Source organism: Lampris incognitus, chromosome 19 (assembly GCF_029633865.1).
Source record: "Lampris incognitus isolate fLamInc1 chromosome 19, fLamInc1.hap2, whole genome shotgun sequence".
NCBI classification, from domain to species: domain Eukaryota; kingdom Metazoa; phylum Chordata; class Actinopteri; order Lampriformes; family Lampridae; genus Lampris; species Lampris incognitus.
This window is the reverse complement of record NC_079229.1, coordinates 6,976,968-6,996,935: the sequence shown is the minus strand read 5'-3', so window position 1 is coordinate 6,996,935 and position 19,968 is coordinate 6,976,968. Positions and strand designations below refer to the sequence as shown.

The window sequence follows — 19,968 nt, the reverse complement described above, 5'->3', positions numbered from 1 at the left end:
CCCCCGAAGACATACACACATCTCTTTTGTTGGTTCTCATAGTACATCTACAGCAATACCGATGCTGCAACTACCAGTCATCCCCCTCTCACTTTAGCCCTAATTTACCCCCCCCCCGTCTCAGACATACACAGTACATACGTGAACAGAATCTCTGTTATTGTGTTGAGTTCCTGTGGTGGGAGTGGGCCCTTTCAGCAGCTGCTGTGTGGGGTTAAATATAATTTGCCACAAAGGGCCAGGGTCCATCTACAGACTGAATTCAGAGTGTGTGTGTGTGTGTGTGTGGGTGTGTGAGATGGCTGGAGCCCTCAGGAGAGGTCAGAGTTGATGCAGCTCAGCGTGGCGGACCTGAGCTCCTTCCTTCCTCTTAGTATTCTTCCTGCAGCCATCCTGTCAACACGAGGACACAAATAACCCCGGGCTGCTTGTGTCTGGGTGTGTTCTACATATCCCCTTCTTCGGACCGACGCGGTTCTGTTTTGAAAGGTCTATTATTAGAACCGCGGCAGTGACCCTATTCTCCACATTTTACGGCTGTTATCAATCCAGGAAAGGGTTTCCCAGAGCGCTTTGTCATTTTTTTTTTGGCACTGCCTTTCTTCGTGTCCGCGTCCATGTCCATGCAAGGGAGGTACTAATCATTTCCGGTGATTAAGGGTTAAGTGCCTTGCTCAATGGCATTTTGAATGTTTAGGAAGAGGAGAGCGTTATTCATTCACTTTCTGCACACAGATTTTTAAAGCTAGTCCGTCATTCGGGATGGTGGCGCAGCGGTTAGCGCCGGCGCCTCCCAGCAAGAAGGTCCCGGGTTCAAACCCCGGGGTTGTCCAACCTCGGGGGGGGTCGTCCTCTGTGTGGAGTTTGCATGTTCTCCCCGTGTCTGCGGTGGGTGTGCTCCGGTTTCCCCCTGTGCCCCTGACCGAGGCATGGCAAGGAGAGCTGGAGTTGGTCCCCGGGCGCTGCTCCTAGCTACACAGCTAGCATGGGCTAAATTCACCTACGGGGATCAATAAAACATCTCAAAATCAAATTTTTTAAAAAAATCCCAGCATCAGCATTACCAGTATGACGTCATAATAAATCACCAGATGTCTTTTCTGAATGAGATGCAAGTAAAACACAGCAGTACACGTAGTATGTTCCAGGTGGCCTGAGGTCAGCCATCAGCCATGTGGTGATGGTGACTGAGGGTGGAGTGGTGTAGGACGCCATTTCCTGGTGCAGGCTCACATTGCCAATGTATTGATCGTTCATCGGCGTCGTAGGCAAGTCTCCACACTCCAGATAACAGTTACAGTCACCTGGGGACAAAATGACATTTCCTCCCCCCCCCCCCCATTTCCCTCCTCTTCCATGCTGTCCTCCACCTCACCCCGTCTCTCCTCCCGCCCTCCGCTTCCTCCCCCTTGCAGGTAAACATGCGGAGGACATATTCGGCGAGCTGTTCAACGAGGCCAACACTTTCTATCTGCGCGCCAACTCTCTGCAGGACCGCATCGACCGGCTGGCCGTCAAGGTCACCCAGCTGGACTCCACCGTGGAGGAAGGTGGGTCGGGGGTCGGAGGTCAAAGGGTCGGGGGAGGAAGGCGGGGCGAGTCATCGCTCAGCGGTGACAGGACAAAGGCGGGTGGGGTCGGTGGGGGTTGGGGTGGGGGGGGTACATCGGAAAACTGTGCGAGCCCGTCCTCCGGATGGATGGTACTACTTTCTCTCTCGCTAGGAGTCTTCAGCAAAATGTGCCCTTACACGCCTCACATCCACTGAGGCCATACGGAGGAAGCGGCGTCCTCTGGAGAGCTCTTTAAAGAGAAACATCACAGCGCCGGGCGTGAGCGCTGGCTAGCGCCTCTGCTAGCGCTCCTGTTAGCGCATCTCCTCCTCATGGTATTACCGTCACAGCAGGCCTGGAAACCATCACATCTAACCAGAAGCCGTGTCATCACTGCTACCTACTGACTCACCTCCCTTTGTTTTCATTCCTCCTCTCCGCTTTGACAAAACACATCAAGCTTTTGTTTCCTCTCTGGAAGCACCCCTCCTTCATTCTCCCCCCCCCCCTTCTCCCCAATTGTATCTGCCAATTAACCCCACTCTTCCGAGCCGTCCCGGTCGCTGCTCCACCCCCTCTGCCGACCCAAGGAGGGCTGCAGACTACCACATGCCTCCTCCGATACATGTGGAGTCGCCAGCCGCTTCTTTTCACCTGACAGTGAGGCGTTTCACCAGGGGGACGATCACGCTACCCCCCCCCGCCCCCCCGACAGGCGCTGTGACAGACCAGAGGAGGCGCCAGTGCAACGACCAGGACACATACCCCACATCCGGCTTCCCGCCCGCAGACACGGCCAGCTGTGTCTGTAGGCACGCCCGACCAAGCCGGAGGTAACACGGGGATTCGAACCGGCGATCCCCGTGTTGGTAGGCCGCGGAACAGACCGCCACGCCACCCGGACGCCGGGCTCCCCTCCTTCATTCTTATCGGCTGGTGGAACTAGACGTCACATTGACGGGCTGCGATCGAGTGAAACAGTCGGTTGATCGCTTCATGGGGCTAAATCCTAAAAAAAAGACTCCGGGGCCTCTGCGTCAGACCGAGACTGCTTAAAAAAACGAGAGCTTAAAGCGCGTCAGTTCCCCAGCAAGCGACATAACATGACAGGGAAGTGCTTCATTTGCAAATCTGCGGCGGATAAGGGTTTTCAGCCGCTGGCAGCAGCACCTCCATATGACCGTGCAGCTCTTCCCGTCCCCCCGTTGCAGCCGGGGGACATCACGTCACCTTGTAGGCTGTCTGACGACACTGGAAAAAAATCAGTGGTGTCAACTGTTCATGCTTTTTTTGGGGGGGGGGCGGTATTATGCTTTATGACCACAACCCTAATGCTCGAAGATCTTATCTATCTAATTAAAAAAAAGGCCAATCAGTCAGTTGCTTTCTCCTTTGTGTCCCCCAGTCTCCCTGCAGGACATTAACATGAGGAAAGCCTTCAAGAGCTCTACCACCCAAGACCAGCAAGTGGTGTCCAAGAGCAGCGTGCCCAACCCGGTCAAAGAGATGTACAACCTGAGCGACAAGCCACCGCCCCTCAACATCCTCTCCCCTTACAGGTCCGGCTCATCCACACACACACATGCCTCCTCCATGACGTCACCTTAGCATATACTGCAGCATATGCCGTTATGACAGATAAGTGCTTACTGGATGTGGGGAGTCTCTCTAGGAAAGAGACGTGCGTTCCTTATCCAACACGGTTCTCGTACTTGTGTATTACATAGTACGCCTTCAGCAGTAAAACCGTGCTACGTTTAGACATTGATGCCGGTTGGTCCTTGCAGCAGGGTTTCCTGTAGGGCTGCAAGGGGGACGGGGATGGGTGATGGTGGGGGGGGGGGTGGTGGTGAACGGTTAGCTTTGTGGCAAATGGGATGAAGCACATTTCCACAGCCGGCTCCCGGAATATCCGAAACGTCCTCCGTTTGCTTTATTTCCCATCTGGTGAGACATCAGTGGTCCCCCAAGAGGCTCGAGCTCTCTTGATCCTTATTTGGGCTCAGCCAAGTCCTCTCCACTGACGTTTCATCCGTCTTTTGTTGGTAATTCTCCCATCAGTTCCCGGGGGAGAACTTTATTTTTGTTTATCCCCCTCCAACAAGACGGTCAGGGGACAAGGTCAGCTGCGGGACGGGGTCATTGGAGATAATCGATTTCATGCTTAGCTTGGTAAAGACGTGGGGGGGAGGGGGGGGTCCTCCAGACCAGTAATAGCTTGTTTACGTATTACAAACTAAGTCCACTATTTTTAATAATGATATCAAAAGCAACTCGAAATTACAGCCTATAGCCTACCAACACAGGGATCGCCGGTTCGAATCCCCGTGTTACCTCCGGCTTGATCGGGCGTCCCTACAGACACAATTGGCCGTGTTTGCGGGTGGGAAGCCGGATGCGGTGTGTGTGTCCTGGTCGCTGCACTAGCGCCTCCTGTGGGCTGGTCAGGGCGCCTGTTGCGGCGGGGGCGGGAGGGGGATTAGCGTGATCCTCCCACGCGTTACGTCCCCCCTGGTGAAACTCCTCACTGTCGGGTGAAAAGAAGCGGCTGGCGACTCCACATGTATGGGAGGAGGCATGTGGTAGTCTGCAGCCCTCCCCGGATCAGCAGAGGGGGCGGAGCGGCGACCGGGACGGCTCGGAAGAGTGGGGTAACTGGCCGAGTAGAATTGAGGGAGAAAAAGGGGGGGGGATCCCTCCCCAAAAAAATGACGGCCTATAGATCTGTAACTTGTTCCCTGCCTGTAAACCCTAGAAAACATTGGTGCACTTTGCAAATGGCGTAAACACACATACACCCTCTGGTCTCCAAAGTGCACAACAGGGACATCAGACTCTGAGAGTCCCCTTCTCTCCTATACAGGTTTTGCATACATGTGCATGTGGAAATTGTGTCTGTGCACCTGCGGGGTCACGCGCACGTCTCTAAATATTGTCCACATGTGCCCCGGGTCAGAGTAGCCCAGTGGACCATGGGTATTTGTCCAGGGGACACCTAGCACAGCGGTCCGGCCAGGCCCTTCACATCCTGTTGCTGATGGATGATTGCTGAGCATGCATGGGAGCGTGGACTCGTATCAGCAGCTCCCATTTTGTCTCGGCCCGGACGTACGAATACCGTGCGAGGGAGAGAAAGGGACGAATTTAGAAGAAAGCCGGCGAACGAAAGAGGACGTTGTTGCTACGTGACAAGCATGTTAGGCGTAGGTGGCCCCAGTAGAAATCCAACCCATTACTAACAGGTTTAGTGCAGCGCTTAGCTGGTTGAGCCACAGGACTCTCTCTCTCTCTCTCTCTCTCTCTCTCTCTCTCTCTCTCTCTCTCTCTCTCTCGCTCTCTCTCCTTTTAAATCCTGTCATTTCGGGTTATGCCGTCTCATTGATAAAACAGTAACCCTGCTTACTTTTTCATCATTTCTCCCTTGTTCTTCTCTCTGCCTCCTCCGCTGTTGCAATATTCAGCGTTTTACATATTTTATCCCTAGCGTGGTCTTTCACAGTACATGTCAAAAAAAAAAAAAAAAACACCACCACCCCCCCCCTCTCTCCTTTCATCCCGGCAAAACGAGGACAATCCATTTTCCTGTGCATAGCGTGGTTTTCTGCAGAAGGTCACCCGCGGTTGTGTAACGCCGTCCCCTCTCTCTGCACAGGGACGACCAGAAGGAAGGCCTCAAGTTCTACACGGACCCCTCCTACTTCTTTGACCTGTGGAAGGAGAAGATGCTGCAGGACACCGAGGACAAGAGGAAAGAGAAAAGGAAGCAGAAGGTACTTGTTCTACCGCTCACTATCACATGCGAACACGGGTGGAGGTTGGCGGGTTTGGTTCTCGCCTTCTAGCCGGGGAACACCACGTTAGTGCGGTCATCCTTGCTAACATACTTGACAGTGAAATCTAATAGTATGTGAATACGATGGTATTGAATAGGGTCCAGGACTAGGCTGTAAAAACCCCTTCATGAAATCGTGACCAAACCAAGCCTCCTCCTCCTCCTTGTTGTCGCCGACTATATCGTGGATGTTACTGTCAATTTTGTATGTTTCCTGAATTTATAGAAGCAAAAAAAAAAATTTTTTTCCTCCCTGAATATGTCCATCATCATCATCGGCGGTCACTCGGGGTCGAGTATGACCGTCCCCCGTCTGGGTCCCTCTGGGTCCTCAGGTGGGTGTGGAGGCCGACCCTGGAGCCGCATAATGGGAGGACACCTGTGCGTGACAGGTTTTTACGTGGAGTGGCTGATGGGCCTGCAGACACCACACGGTCCTTGGCAGGGGGTGGCCAGAGTCCAACGGCGTGGTGAACCAAGACGATTGGGGACCCCCCTCTGCTGCAGCCTTCATCCGCCTTCACTGCCGTTGTGACCTGGAGAGGTCTCCCACCAGTTCCGCCGTTGAGGTCTTTGTTGGATCGCGCTTCGCCTGGAACCTCCCCCTTGACCTACCCGCCTCGGGTGACCCTACCAGGAGCCAAGCTCCGGACGCCACAGCTCTTGGGATCATTGGTACACACAAGCTTCTCCACCATGACAAGTTGGCAAGCCAGGAGAAGCGAATACATCCAATAAATCCAATACGGGCTGAAAAAATGCCATTTTTCTAATTACATTCAAATTCTGACGAGATTCAGCCCTTCTTACAATACAGCACACTGAAGTCACGTGACCACTGTGATCGGAGCATAGATACGAAGACGTAGCTGCCATATTGGCCGCTGTTGTGGACAACAGGGGTATGTTGGCATGGCCGCCATGTTGGGGAGGTCAAGGTGGGCGTTCAAACAAATGGTTGCATATTGAGAGAAGCAGGCTTCCCAGTTAAAGTCTCCGACATTGAAATAAAATGTCCAACAGTTGTGTAGTTGCATCACTGGAGCCAAGTGGATGTCCAAGAAAACCGTCACCTTCAGCGCACGTTATGTTGTACTCGATGCACTTGCGTACATGAAACGAAAGGAAATATCGTTTCCCCCGGCCTACAGCAGTGCAACACTAAGACAAAAACACATATCTAAACTACAAGAACACTTATATCCAAACTACAGAAAAAACTACAAAAACTACAAAACTACAAAAACACATATATCCAACATATCCAAACAAATTTCACTGTCCAAGAGAACGAACGCCAGCCAGGACGACTGTCAGAACTGCCGGTCTGCGTGGGCTAGCAGCTAGCTTAGCCTGCCCCGCTTCCGCGTCCTGTCAGACCGCCCTCGGTGTTTCCTCTTCGGGCGCAGCTCTAGGCAGGGCCGTGTTCCCTGGGCCCACCGGACGCAGCAGACCAGGCTCCCCCAGCCAATCCAACACCAGCTCTCCCAGCCAAACACCCTTCGACACACCTCCCCGGACTCCACACGACAACACCAAAAACACATTCAACGCTAGGCGAGGCCGCCGCCAGACCACCCTCGGTGTTACCGGAACTGTCTGTCTGCATGGGCTAGCAGTTAGCTTAGCCTGCCCCGCTTCCGCGTCCTGTCAGATCGCCCTCGGTGTTTCCTCTTTGGGCGCAGCTCCAAGCAGGGCCGTGGTCCCTGGGCCCACAGGACCCAGTAAACCAAGCTCTTCCAGCCGATCCAGCGCCAGCTCTCCCAGCCATCAAACGAAGACACAAACTGCGACGCAGATGTGGACAAAGACACTGCATGGAGGGTAGTGGGTGAGGCTGCTGCAAATGTGAGTTCGCGCCGCCATCTTCCCGCACCGGAACCATCATCATCAGGTACGGGGACACCACCGGTCTCTGTCCTCAGTAAGGCTGGACATGCCCAAACACCTCTGTAGCTGCTTCTTCTCGGGCAGAAAAACCCACCGTTACCATTGACCACGTTTCCTGTAGCTCCATCTCAAGCCCATCCTCTCTTCGGTGCACTCCGGCTCATACAAGGACGGTTGTATCGTAGACTCCACCAAAATATCCTCAACGATGTCTTCATCCATCCCATCCTGTACCATTACAGTTCGGGCCGACCATTTCTGCTTTTTGTATTTCTACTTTTTAAAATCACCAAGATGTAAACGAAGGAGTCTGTAGGCGAATGTGTATTGTGTTCGCAAGTTGGACTCCTGCCTGCTGTGTCTTGTTCCCTTACCTTGGAGGCGTGAATGAGAATAAAGGGAGAAAAACAGCTCGAAGTTCCCATTCTACCTATCCACAGCGCTCTCCAGGGACACAGCATGAGCGGACAGAAATGGTGCCGTCCTATAGTGAGCATCACCAAGGACTAATATATGGAGATGAAGTTGAAAGATGGCCACGTTCCCCTTTAAACAACAGTGAATAGTTTGAGCTCATCCAAAAACAAGAGACCTAAGTATTTGTTCGCGTCTTCTCTCTCTCTCTGTCTCTCTCAGGAGCAGAAGCGCTGCGTGGACGGGACACTACAGAGAGAGGTGAAGAAGGTTCGTAAGGCCAGGAACCGCCGGCAGGAGTGGAACATGATGGCTTTGGATAAGGAGCTGAGGCCAGACCACCGCCACACCATACACCGAGACCGGGGAGCTTCCTCTGAGGGCTCGATGTCACCAGAAAACAGGTTAGCAAACACTTTCACACACACACACACGGGCATTACATATTACATGCATAATTTCTCTCAGTTTTATACGACGCTTACTTCACATCATGGTCTAACCTCACTGTAATAACGATCACAAGGCATTGTGATCGTTATTCTCCGATTAATCAAAATCCCTTTCTACGTCTCGTCTTGGTTCTTGCTGTGTCTCTCAGGGGCCACGGTGCGGACCAACATCACTACCCTAATGCCATGAACCACGCCGGTCACGCTCACACCTACTCCGGCCCACCCCCCAGCGTCTTGGCTGCTCAGATGGCTGCGGGACACGCAGCTATGGGAAGTGACCTTGACTACAGGGGCAGGGCCATGGCTTACCCGGTTGGGACACTGGGCCGTTCTCACCACCAAGTCCTGCCTCCTCCTCCGCCCACTGATACTATGAATGGCGGCTCCATGTCTCTTCCGCCTGTTGACTACTGGTAACCATGCATAGAAAAACCCACATGCAACACACACGTGCATAAAGCACGCATGCAGGCGGATGCTTTAAGTGCATGCAAATATACACAAGCAAACATAAAGGCAGGAGAGGACACAGGGTGAGCTGCAGAAAAGGGGTACGTTTTGTTTTTGTGCAATTCGTGCACTTATCTGTGAAGGTATCTAATATCCATTATAATCAAGCATCACCACCTTATTTCAATGGAGAAGTGACACAGCCATATTGAGCCCTTCTTCCATGAACGTTGGGTAAATGCCGCCACCTAGTGGCCAAAGAAATAACACACTCATAACACCTGATCATTTCATTTTAGTTTGGAGTGACCATACGCAGGTAGTTTGAAATTTCTTTTGCTGAAACAAAATGTCCGGCATTCTTTTCTGTCTTGCAGTATGGATGGCTACGCTAATACTGGCCCACCTCCTCCACCACCCGCCCCTCTCATCCCTTCTGCCCAAACGGCCTTCGCCCAACCCCCTGGAGGCCCACTTCCTCCTCCTGGGCCAATGAGCGGCGCTGGAGGTTACGCCCCGCCTCCACCACCTGTATCTGGAGCACTGGCAGCCCCGCCCCCTCCAGGTCCGCCACCTCCTCTCCTCCCAGCTGGCTCCTCCCACTCCACCACCCCCAAGATGACTTCTGTGCCCAGCGAGGCCCCGCCAGTCAACGATGCACGCAGTGATCTGCTGGCTGCCATACGCATGGGTACGAGTTTGCACAAACGTGTATGTGTGTACCAGGGTTTTCTATCCTCCCCCATTAGGATAGAAAAGCCTGAAACCACCTACTTTGTGGGGACACTTTATGGGTCCCCATGAGGAAAATTGTCTATTTTGGGCTTAGGACTTGGGTTTAGGGTTAAGGTTAGGGTAAAGGTTAAGGTTAGGCATGTAGTCAGGATGGTTAAGGTTAGGGTTAGGGTTAGGGTAAGGTTAAGGTTAGGCATGTAGTTAGGATGGTTAAGGTTAGGGTTAGGGTTGGGTTAGGGTTAGGGTAAAGGTTAAGGTTAGGCATGTAGTTAGGATGGTTAAGGTTAGGATTAAGGACTACGGAATGAATGTAGTCAATGTGGGGGTCCCCACAAGTATAGGGTGACAGGGTTGTGTGTTAGCATGTGTTAGCAATCCAAGACCGCGATAACAATCACAAAACATGCACCGTTCTTCGCTGATGTCAGCTGAGTCTATCCAGTCACGTGGCTGTCTGCAAAAGGGGCAGTCAAAGGGGGCTACTTAACCCGAAAGCTTTTCAGGCGAAGCTTCTGTGCTACATGTGCCCCTCCGTGTTAGTATGTGATCTGTTCTGTTAGCAAATGTGACACGTGCTCCGGCGCCTCCGTTTCTTCATCTCATCGAATAACCGAGTCTAGAATTAAATGAAGGAGTTACGAGAGACGGCAAAAACCTTGAACTGACTTGACCGCTCCACATTTTACTGGGGTCCACTTAGGACTCCATGCGGGCCCCCCGCGAGCGGTCCCCGCTTTAGCTACCACGGCGCCAGCTAAATCTCGGGGTGGTTTCCTTGTCCTCCCGCAGGCATCCAGCTGAAGAAGGTGCAGGAGCAGCAGGAGCAGCAGGCCAAGCGAGAGCCCGTCGGGAACGACGTCGCCACCATCCTGTCCCGACGCATCGCCGTGGAATACTCGGACTCCGAGGACGACTCCGAGCTGGAAGAAAACGACTGGTCCGATTAACACGCAGCTGGGACGCTCACGAGCGCGCACACACACACACACACACAGACACACACACACAGACACACACACACACACACACAACCAAGCATGCACAGTTGTTCCCGACGGGATAATCACTCAAGACGTCACACATGCACACAGGATCAATAAAGCAGTCGATCGCACTGCTGTGAATGAATGCCCACTCTTCCGCATCTGCAGGTTGTCACGTCTACACAAACGCACACAAACACACACACACGCACACGTTAAGCTACACACATCGACCTGGTATAAGCTGTATGGTGCAAAACTGGAAACTCGGGGGTGTATTCGAGATGCAAAACCACTGGAAAAAACAAAACAAAAGAGGTTAGAAATACTACCTTCTTAGGTGCTCATGCTGCCACGCTGACCTCTGACCCTCACATCCAGACTGACCTTTACCTTTCACAGCATTGTGAGTACACCCCCCCACACACACACACACACACACCACCCCCACCACTGGTGTGGCTGTTTATTTCTTCCTGACTTACCTGTTGTAACACTATAGACGCCCCCCCCCTCCAGAGGGGGCCTACTTCCTGTCGTAACACTATAGACGCCCCCCCTCCCCAGAGGGGGCCTACTTCCTGTCTAGTTAAAGCTGAAGAGTGTTAGAAAGAAAAATAGAAACCTTCCCTCTTGAGCTGAAAAAACGCCGCCTGTCTTTTCTAATGTTTTTTACCGAAACGCTCGCTCGCGTGCGGGGCGTGGGACGAGTTTTTATTAATACGTAACGACGACCCCGAGGGGGGGGGGACCAGTCAGCCGAGTGATGGGGTCTAAAGGTGCCGAGGGAGCGGACGGGGGGGGGGGGTTGGATTTGAAACGTCAGGAGTTCGACGTCAAGATGGCGGATGGGGGGGGGGGCGAGGCGACGAGGGTCCTGCTGGTGATGGGGGTGCTGGCGGTCGACTGGAGCCACGGTGGTGTGGTGTGGTGTGGTGTGGGGGGAGAGGGGGAGGGGGGTTTCTGTGTACACGCCAGTGTGAGTTCTGTAACCTTTGAACGGGAGGACAAAAAAAGATAATAAAAGAGAAAACCTAAAAGATGTGACGGCTGAAGGCTCCTCGCCGGGCCGCCGCGTGCGTCTCTTTACCGTCTCGGCCGTCGTCGTGGAGACGACACATACCTGACTCCCGAGATTTCAGTTTCCGTGGCAACGGCACGGCGAGGGGAGGGGGTTGCCAGGGAGACGCTGATTGGAGCGTGGAAGGAAAAAGAAAAAACGGAGGCGGGGGGAGGGGGCGGGGCAAGTGAGCCGGGGTGAGGATGGACAAATCAATCAATCAAGGCCGCAGTTTTTTGTTTGATGCACAGCACATTCTTTTAATACAAAATTAACAAGGTCTCGTCAGTCGAGCGAACTAACCAAAGCAATAGAAAGTACAACTAACACCTTGGAAAAATATACACCACGTTCCACACACACACACACACACACACACACACACACACGCCGGCTTACAATATCTCAAGTTAGTAGTGCATGTTGATTATCCTTTATACGTTTCGTTTTGCAGATACTTGGTTTTTTTTTCTTGTGCCATTTTTCGTCCCCCCACCCCCCCCCCAAAAAAAATAAAGTGCATTTCACATTGAAAACTAACGCGTACGTCTACACAAGATGCTGTTACTGCTGTGTGTCCCCCCCCCCCCGCCCACCACCCTCCCGCCCCACCCCCACAGACACGCTCCGCGCACACATTCTCAGGCCCTTGAGTGTTTGATTTTTAGCTCTAGATTGGCAGCCACCAAAAGGACGCCCCCTGCTGAACTACAACCCCCCCCAACCCCCCACCCCCTGCTATCGGCCAGACAATTCTGTCACCCCCCCCCCCCCGTTGCTCTGAACACAATGACCTGCACATATTCTCCGTACCGTTATATGTTGCACACTCGCTCAATCCCAGATTAGCGGGTCGGCCCACACAGAGAAGAACAACGGCCTTCGACGACCCCCCCTGGATACGAAGCCCTTTTTCTTTCACGCCCGCTCAGCCGTTCAAATCCCGTCTCAGATGTTCACAGATGCCGGGCAGACAATGCTGCAGGCCGCAGGAGGGAACATTCACCAATCAGCGTAGACCCCCCCCCCCCTCGGGACCCCCGCCCGGTACAGCCCCGAATCGGCGTCAAACCTCACCCGTTTAACCAGCTTCGGCTAACCGGTTGCGTTATTGAAGCGCGGGATAGTCACACAACGAGGAAGGAACCCCCACCCCACCCCACCCCCCCCCCCCCGCTGAGGATGACCAGGCGGACCAAACGGCATTCATAGACGGCGCACCCCCTGGTCGGAGGCGAGTAGGGGGGTGCTCGGACCGGCTCTGGTTATAAAAGGCCCCCTCCTCCAAACCAAAAAGCATGCCGTAATTACAGAATCCCAAGTCAGTGGAGAGGAAGGGGAAGGGCGAATAGACGGTTTCTTAATTGTTCCTACATTCAGAAAAAAAAGAGGCTTTACAAGCGCCGTACATCAACAACACACATCGACGCCTGAAAGGATTCAGGCCGGGCCGGACCGGGCCGGGCCGGAAAAAAATAGAAGTTCTCAGTGAATGTAACAAAATAGACTTTTCTCCGTTAGGTAAAGGAACGTGTGATGGTGGAAGACCCGTCGGTGCTGTGTGAACACCGACCGGGATCGGACGGACGGACGGACGCTGTGCACAGGTTAACACACACACACGGGCGACGGGCCAACGCGCAGACTTGCCGCTCCTCTGCTCTCTTTACCCATCCTCCATTACTGGCCTCTGAGAGGCCTGTGAAGCCCCCCCCCCTCGGAGAGCACAGGTGTTGTGGAATTTTCCACCTCCCCCTGCAGAATCTGATTCCCCTTCGCATCAGCGGGTTAGTGTTAGACCCTCCCTACCCCAACCCGTTGATGCAAAATGGGGGGGGGTCAGATTCTGCAGGGGAGTCGGAAAATTCTCTTAACACCAGGTGCCCTGAGGTTAAGGATGGCGGCAAAGAAGGCCAGAAGAGGCGGCGTCTTTGCATTGGGAAGTGGCCCAGTTAGCTCGTAGAATCATTCAGAGGTCGCTTAGCGGACGCCTGACCTAAACCAGACTAGACTGATATAAAGTGGATTTGAGAGAGTATCGGTGACAGATAAGGGGACAAGAGAACACACAGAAAGGACCGAGGATTCCAGGTCTAGCAAGACAGTTCCTGCAGATCCTTTGGCTTGAAGCGCCGGACGTCTCTGTGAGAAGAGTCCGCGTCCAGGTCTTGTTTTTTTTTTCTTCTTCTTCTTCTTCAGAGTTCAACATGCGGGTAGGACAAACACACGAGGCCACTTCTCTCAGAACGGACAGGAAGACTGGTAGCGTTATCCTCTGAGGGCAGGGGGGGGGTCAACAGGAAGCAATTCCTCCGACCGTCTCCCCCCCCTCCCTCCCTCCCCCAACGAGGAGACGGATCACAAACACGCACGGACACACACATGCACACAACCCAGAGGCCATGCAACTCGTACCGTACGCACAAAACAACAGTCCATGTTCACGTACTCGTACGGACGCTTTCGGGTCACGGCGCTCGGAGCGACTCACGCGCTCACGAAGGCGGAGGCGACGGAAAACCAGTGACACGTTTGCACAACTTCATCCAGGTATTAGGAGTAATCGAAGCCCGGTTTTTTTTGGGGGGGGGGGTCGTGCAACCCTTCAGCAGAAACATGAGGCAGTGGCGTCATTGTGTGAGATGAGCTTCCCCCCTCCCCCTCCCCCTTTTTTTTGTGGCAGGGCAAATCCATCCCATCCACCTTTCGCAGCCAAGAGTGATTAGCCTTAATCCGTTTCAAATACTACCCAAACGCCACAGCCCTTTCTGGGGGGGGGGGCTGGCCACCGGTTGCTCGTGTGGGTCGGTACAACGCCTCTGCGGGAGGAGGTCAGGGCGGGGACGTCGATGTTATTGCTGTCCGAGTATTGCTTCAAATGTCTAAAATAACCGCCGCTGGTCGGCGAGTTATTGCTGATATGATCCGCGGATGAGTTGGAGAATCCTCCCTCCCTCCACGCACGTGGGCGGGGGAGGGGGGGGTCTTGGATGTCACATGAAATGTTAAATCACTGATGCGCGCGTGAATCCCTCGGACCGAATAAAAGGAAAAAGGTGAGTGAATAAGTGATGAATGAATGAGTGAACGCTAGACAACACAGTGCCCAGCTCAGAGCAGCCGGGACACGTTGCGCTTTCAGGCTTTCAGCAAATGAGGTTAGTCAGGCTTAACAGCGATCACGCATGCGCGGATGCTCGAACGCGGGTCGAGGCGAAATTTCGCATCTTGTCGCGCTGAATGTGGGCAGTACCAGGATGTGACGCCGAGTAGGGTCAACCACTCTGCATAGTCCACTTTACCGACACGGGGGGGGGGTCGGCGGTTCGAATCCCCGTGTTACCTTCGTCTCTACAGACACAAATGGCCGTGTCTGCGGGTGCAGGTGGGAAGCCGGGTGTGAAGAGTAGGGTAATTGGTCAAGTATAATTGGGGAGAAAAAGAGGGGGGGGGGACTGTAGTCCACTGACTTCCGGTTTCTACTGCAGCGGTCATACCAGTTTCCTGTTTGTTGGCCCGCGCTATTGACAGTGGCATATTTTTCGCGATGCCTGAAAGATTTACCGTGGATAAATGTCAACGACATGCACACAACTGTCGACAAACTGTCACCTGTACCCACCAGCAAACGGCTGAACATTCTCAAGTTGTACATTTCAAGTTACGTCCACAATTATGAGGATGATAATAGTATCCTCATCCTCACAAGTTACATCCACAATTATGAGGATGATGATAGTATCCTCATAAGTTACGTCCACAATTATGAGGATGAGATAGTATCCTCATCCTCACAAGTTACGTCCACAATTATGAGGATGATGATAGTATCCTCATAAGTTACGTCCACAATTATGACATAAGTTACGTCCACATAAATTACATCCTCACAAGTTACATCCACAATTATGATGATGAGGATGCTCATCATCATAATCGTGGACGTAACTTGACACGTACAACTTGAAACTTGTCACCCGTTTGCTGGTGGGCGCAGGTGGACATCTGTCGACGGCTCTGTGCAAGTCGTCGACATTTATCCACGGTAAATTCTGCGGGCATCGCGAAAAATACGCCATTTTTCCAAATACAGGAAACCGGTATGACCGCTGCAGCAGAAACCGGAAGTCAGCGGACCGCGGTTATACACAAGAGTCGGGGCTGCGCGTCCGCCGATCAGAGTTCGCCAAACTTGGCGCTCCACGCGAAGCGAAGACGCGCGCTTCCTTCGCCACCGGAAGCGAGTGTTTCAGTCGCCCCCTCCGCTCGCATGGAACGGAAGTTGAACGGGAGGCTGTATATTAGGCGCATGCGTGCCCCTGTGGAAGCGCGGTGCCTCCCACGTGTGTGTCTCTCCGTCGGTCAGGCGTAGGCTCCGAGGCTCAGAACGGGACGGCTGTTGGTATCGTATAGTGAGACTGTGGGAGATCCCGAATCCTACCCCCCCCCCGTCTGATGGTAGATCGTATCTCTTTTTTTATGCGGTTCACATGAGGTACAGTTAACACCTAAACACCACGAGCAGCGGGGTCATGTTCCCCCTCGTCACACGCGCCCGTGATAAGCCACGTGTTCAGTAGCCTGCGTGATCCGTCACGCCGCCCCGCACGTGAAGCGGGGGGAGGGGGGGAGGCGGCGGTTCGGCGGTTTCGTGGCATGCAAATCGCGTTAAAAACCTGGCATGCGGGTCACATGATAGGCTGAGGGCGCGTTAGACGTTAACCGCCGCTGCGGGTCCGATAAACGGAAATACAGTCAGGGTCACCCCGTGTGGCCCAGTCTTCTGTCAGACGAACGGGACCGCAACTATAGCGCAGCCTTTGAGCATTTAAATGGACTCGAATTAGTCGAAAGATAAATATATCAAATTTGTTGGCAAACACATACACGAAAGTACACACACGCGCACATAAATTGGATTAATTATGTGTGTGAGTGTGTGTGCACGTGCGCGCGTGCGTGTGTGTGCGTGTGGGTATGTCGGCTAATTTGATTCAAGAGGGAAGGACGTGAGATATAGTTACATAACCAGTCATGGGTTATGGGCCTATATGGGTTTGGTGTTGCCATTATCGCTGGAAGGCATTTGGGTGGGGTGGGGTGGGGTGAGGTGGGGGGGGGTCTTCAGGGAGACAACACGGGACTGTTGGATTTAAGACGAACTAACACTCGCGCGCAAACTCTAGGGGTGGGGGGCTTTAAAGCAAATCGTTCGATCAAGTTAAATGAAGGAAGAGAGCTACAGAGAGAGAGAGGAGGGAGGGGGAGGGGAGGGAAGCGAGAGAGAGGAGGAGGGGGGGAGAGAGTGCAAGTGAGAGGAGGGGAGAGAGAGGAGAGAGAAGAGGAAGGGGGAAAGAGAGAGAGAGGAGAGAAGAGGAAGGTGGAGAGAGAGAAGAGAGAGGGGAGAGAAGGGGAAGGGGAGAGAGAGAGGAGGAGGAGGGAGAGAGAGAGGGGGGAGAGTGCAAGTGAGAGGAGGGGAGAGAGAGGAGAGAGAAGAAGAAGGGGGAGAGAGAGAGGAGAGAAGGGGAGAGAGAGAGAGAGGAGAGGAAGGTGGAGAGAGAGAGAAGAGGAAAGGGGAAAGAGAGAGAGGAGAGAAGAGGAAGGTGGAGAGAGAGAGGAGGAGGGAGAGAGAGTGCAAGTGAGAGGAGGGGAGAGAGAGGAGAGAGAAGAGGAAGGGGGAGAGAGAGAGGAGAGAAGAGGAAGGGGGAGAGAGAGAGAGGAGAGAAGGGAAGGGGGGAAGGGGAGAGAGAGAGAGAGGAGAGAAGGGGAAGGGGAGAGAGAGAGAGAGAGAGAGAGAGAGAGAGAGAGAGAGAGAGAGAGAGAGAGAGAGAGAGAGAGAGAGAGAGAGAGGGGGGCTTGGTTTCTTTCTCGGCGTCTGTGGAGGACGCAGCGTGCGGATCACACAACGTGTGCGCTATTTTTAGCTCTCTGTGGTTGTTTGGCTTTCGATGCACGTCCAGAGTGCAGCAGCAGCAGCAGCAGCAGCAGCACCGAGACGAGATGCTGCCTCAACCTCAGACGGACTCCTCTCTCCCCCCAACCCCCCCCTTGTCCCCATCCTTCCAATGCCATCCTTTTGCGCGCAAACACTCATTCACACACGCACACGCACACGTGCGTGAGTTTGTTAATCCCTCTAACAATAATAATCGTCGCCTCTTCTAATCTGAAGAGGAAGAGAAAGCACGTCAGCAGACGGTCCGGTGCTTTAGACGGTATTCACATTCTGTCTATATACACGGCTGCTGCCGAACACGTGACAATCAGCCATCGCCACACAACAGGGAAAGGGCGTGGCACTGCTTCTAGGGGGTGGGGAGGTGGAGGCAGCCTTCACTGGGAAAGACAGTGATCCTGCCCTATGGTAAACATAACAACAAAAATAAAAAAAAGGAGAGTGCCATACATCCAGACGGGCTGCAGATGATTGAGCGACTCGCCTTCTCTTCGAAACCATGTCGAGCCAGGACTGACTACCCAGAGCCACGTTGATGACCCTTCCACACGCCCCCCCCCCCATCCTCTCTGCGGCTGCTCTCTCTGACACCCAACAGAGCCCAGGGCGACAGCTCTCCCTCCCCTGCCGTGGGGCTCGGCTCGCTCACACGTCGCTAGGGGTCCGCGCCCGCTGGGCCACGCTGGCCGGCACGCAGCCGCAGCACACCAGCCACAGCGCCTTCTGGATCTCCTGGTTCCTGAAGGCGTATATCACCGGGTTGATGACGGAGTTGTAGGTGGCGGGCACCAGGGTGGCGTAGGTGTAAAGTGGCGGGTAGGTGTAGTCGGCGATGAGGGAGTAGACGGTGAACGGCATCCAGCAGGCCGCGAACGTCCCGAGGATGATGGCCAGCGTGGACACGCCCTTCCGGGTGGTGACGTAATGGGGCGTGGCGGCCAGGAAGTGGTGCTGCAGGGCGATCTGGTGGGCGTGGCGCATGACGATCTTGCAGATCTGCACGTAGAGCTGCAGCATGAGGCCGAAGAGCAGCAGGAAGGACACGGACAGCACGGCGATGTTGTTCTTGGTCAGCGGCCGCACCACGCTGCACGTGGCCTCTTCCGCCAGGCAGTTGACCCCCGTGACGGGCAGCAGGCCCAGGCACAGGGACAGCCCCCACAGCAGCACCAGCATGGTGTAGGTGAAGGCCGCCGTCCGCTCCGAGTTGTACGTGAGGGCGTAGTAGAGCGACAGGTAGCGGTCTATGGTGATGGCCAGCAGGCTGAAGACGGAGGCGGAGAACGAGGCCACCACCAGGCCCACGGTCAGCAGCTGGGCCGAGTCGGAGCGCAGCAGGTAGGCACAGGTGAAATGGAGCACCAGGCCCAGACCGGCCAGCAGATCCGCCAGGGCCAGGCTGCCGATCAACAAGAACATGGGGGCCCTGAGGGCCGGGTTCTGCCAGATCACCAGGACCACCAGGGCGTTCTCGCAGGCTATTAACGTCCCAGAAGAGCACAGCACAATGTCCCAGGGGTTGACCAGCAGAGGCAACTGGCCGGGCGGGAGTTTCTCCTCCGGTGGGAATGTCCCCAGGCTGGTGCTGTTGTCCGTCAGTCCCCCGCCACCGCTGGCCCATGCTGTGGGGTCGGGGCTCAGCCAGCTGGGGCTGACCGGCGGCTCCTCGCTCATTGTGCCCCCCGTCTGAAAACACACACACACACACACACACACACACACACACACACACAATGATGATGCCTTGGTTTGTCATGTGCACAGTCAGGAGAAACTCACCGTCTCTAAACACAGCACATGCTGCTAAGAGCATGCATGTTGCACCAGGCACTTCCGTGTGTGTGTGGTTGATACCGTTACACTGAACATAACAAGACAGACGCGTGTTTTGCAGAACCCGGAAAAATAACGTGTCCTTTTATAAAAGGGAAATATAGGATTCCATGAACCTGTAACAACGTATATAAAACATGCACAGTATACAGTACTGCATGCAATCCTTACATGTCCCTGTTGTGATGAAATAAGTGAAGTTAAACCTTCAGAATAAGCTGCACCTCTCTCTCTCTCTGAGCAAATATAGATGATAAATATCCGTCGCAGCAATGCACGTCGGCGGTTTGGGAATTAAATGGCGTTTTTTTACGGTGATGGAAATGTTATAGCGTCACGTTATAACGCAGGCCTGCAGGCTACCCACAGTAACGGGGGGGGTGGGGAGGGGTAAATGATTAGCTGCCTCACGATACGGACTCGAGGTTCCTGGGCGACGGAGGAGCAGGACGAGGCGACTCCGCCGCAACCAGCCCCGTGTTGAAGCGGACGGCCCGCGGCCGGTATCGACCCCCCCCTTCCGCCGCTGATCCCGAGACGCCGTCGGCGGCGCCCGCGCCTCGCTCCGCTCGCGGCAGCCGGTTACCGCACCCGTCGTGCGAGCGGCCAATAGGATTTGCCGCAAATGGGCGACCGCGCAGCTACGCCGACCGCGCGCCTCCGGTGCGCGTTGCGCTTTGCATCGCAAGAGTACCCACTGAAAATAACAATAGAAGAAGGAGAAGAAGGAGAAGAAGAAAAAGCAATAGGCTGCGTTTTCTCTCTCTCTCTCTCGCGCAATACCGGGGTGCATCCTCATCCCAATTA

General features: G+C 54.1%; 2 protein-coding genes across 2 annotated transcripts; one reads left to right on the top strand and one right to left on the bottom strand.

Moving 5' to 3' along the window:
- The first annotated feature begins 298 nt into the window (after positions 1 to 298).
- wasf3b (WASP family member 3b) lies at positions 299 to 11,043 on the top strand. Its single transcript, XM_056299859.1, has 8 exons — positions 299 to 320; positions 1,416 to 1,550; positions 2,959 to 3,112; positions 5,206 to 5,323; positions 7,912 to 8,093; positions 8,291 to 8,557; positions 8,972 to 9,285; positions 10,119 to 11,043. Exons 1-8 carry the CDS (start codon positions 299 to 301, stop codon positions 10,274 to 10,276), a joined length of 1,350 nt encoding a protein of 449 aa, XP_056155834.1. The 3' UTR covers positions 10,277 to 11,043.
- A 6,930-nt stretch (positions 11,044 to 17,973) lies between these two features.
- gpr12 (G protein-coupled receptor 12) lies at positions 17,974 to 19,005 on the bottom strand. The gene has a single exon (XM_056299769.1). The coding sequence runs from the start codon at positions 19,000 to 19,002 to the stop codon at positions 17,974 to 17,976; it is 1,029 nt and encodes a 342-aa protein (XP_056155744.1). The 5' UTR covers positions 19,003 to 19,005.
- Positions 19,006 to 19,968: the final 963 nt, after the last annotated feature.

Coding starts and splice junctions, on each gene's coding strand:
- wasf3b (XM_056299859.1), top strand. CDS start 299: ATGGCTGGAGCCCTCAGGAGAG. Junction 321..1,415: donor GGCTGGAGCCCTCAGGAGAG/GTCAGAGTTGAT, acceptor TCCCCCTTGCAG/GTAAACATGCGGAGGACATA. Junction 3,113..5,205: donor AACATCCTCTCCCCTTACAG/GTCCGGCTCATC, acceptor CTCTCTGCACAG/GGACGACCAGAAGGAAGGCC.
- gpr12 (XM_056299769.1), bottom strand. CDS start 19,002: ATGAGCGAGGAGCCGCCGGTCAGCCCCAGCTGGCTGAGCCCCGACCCC.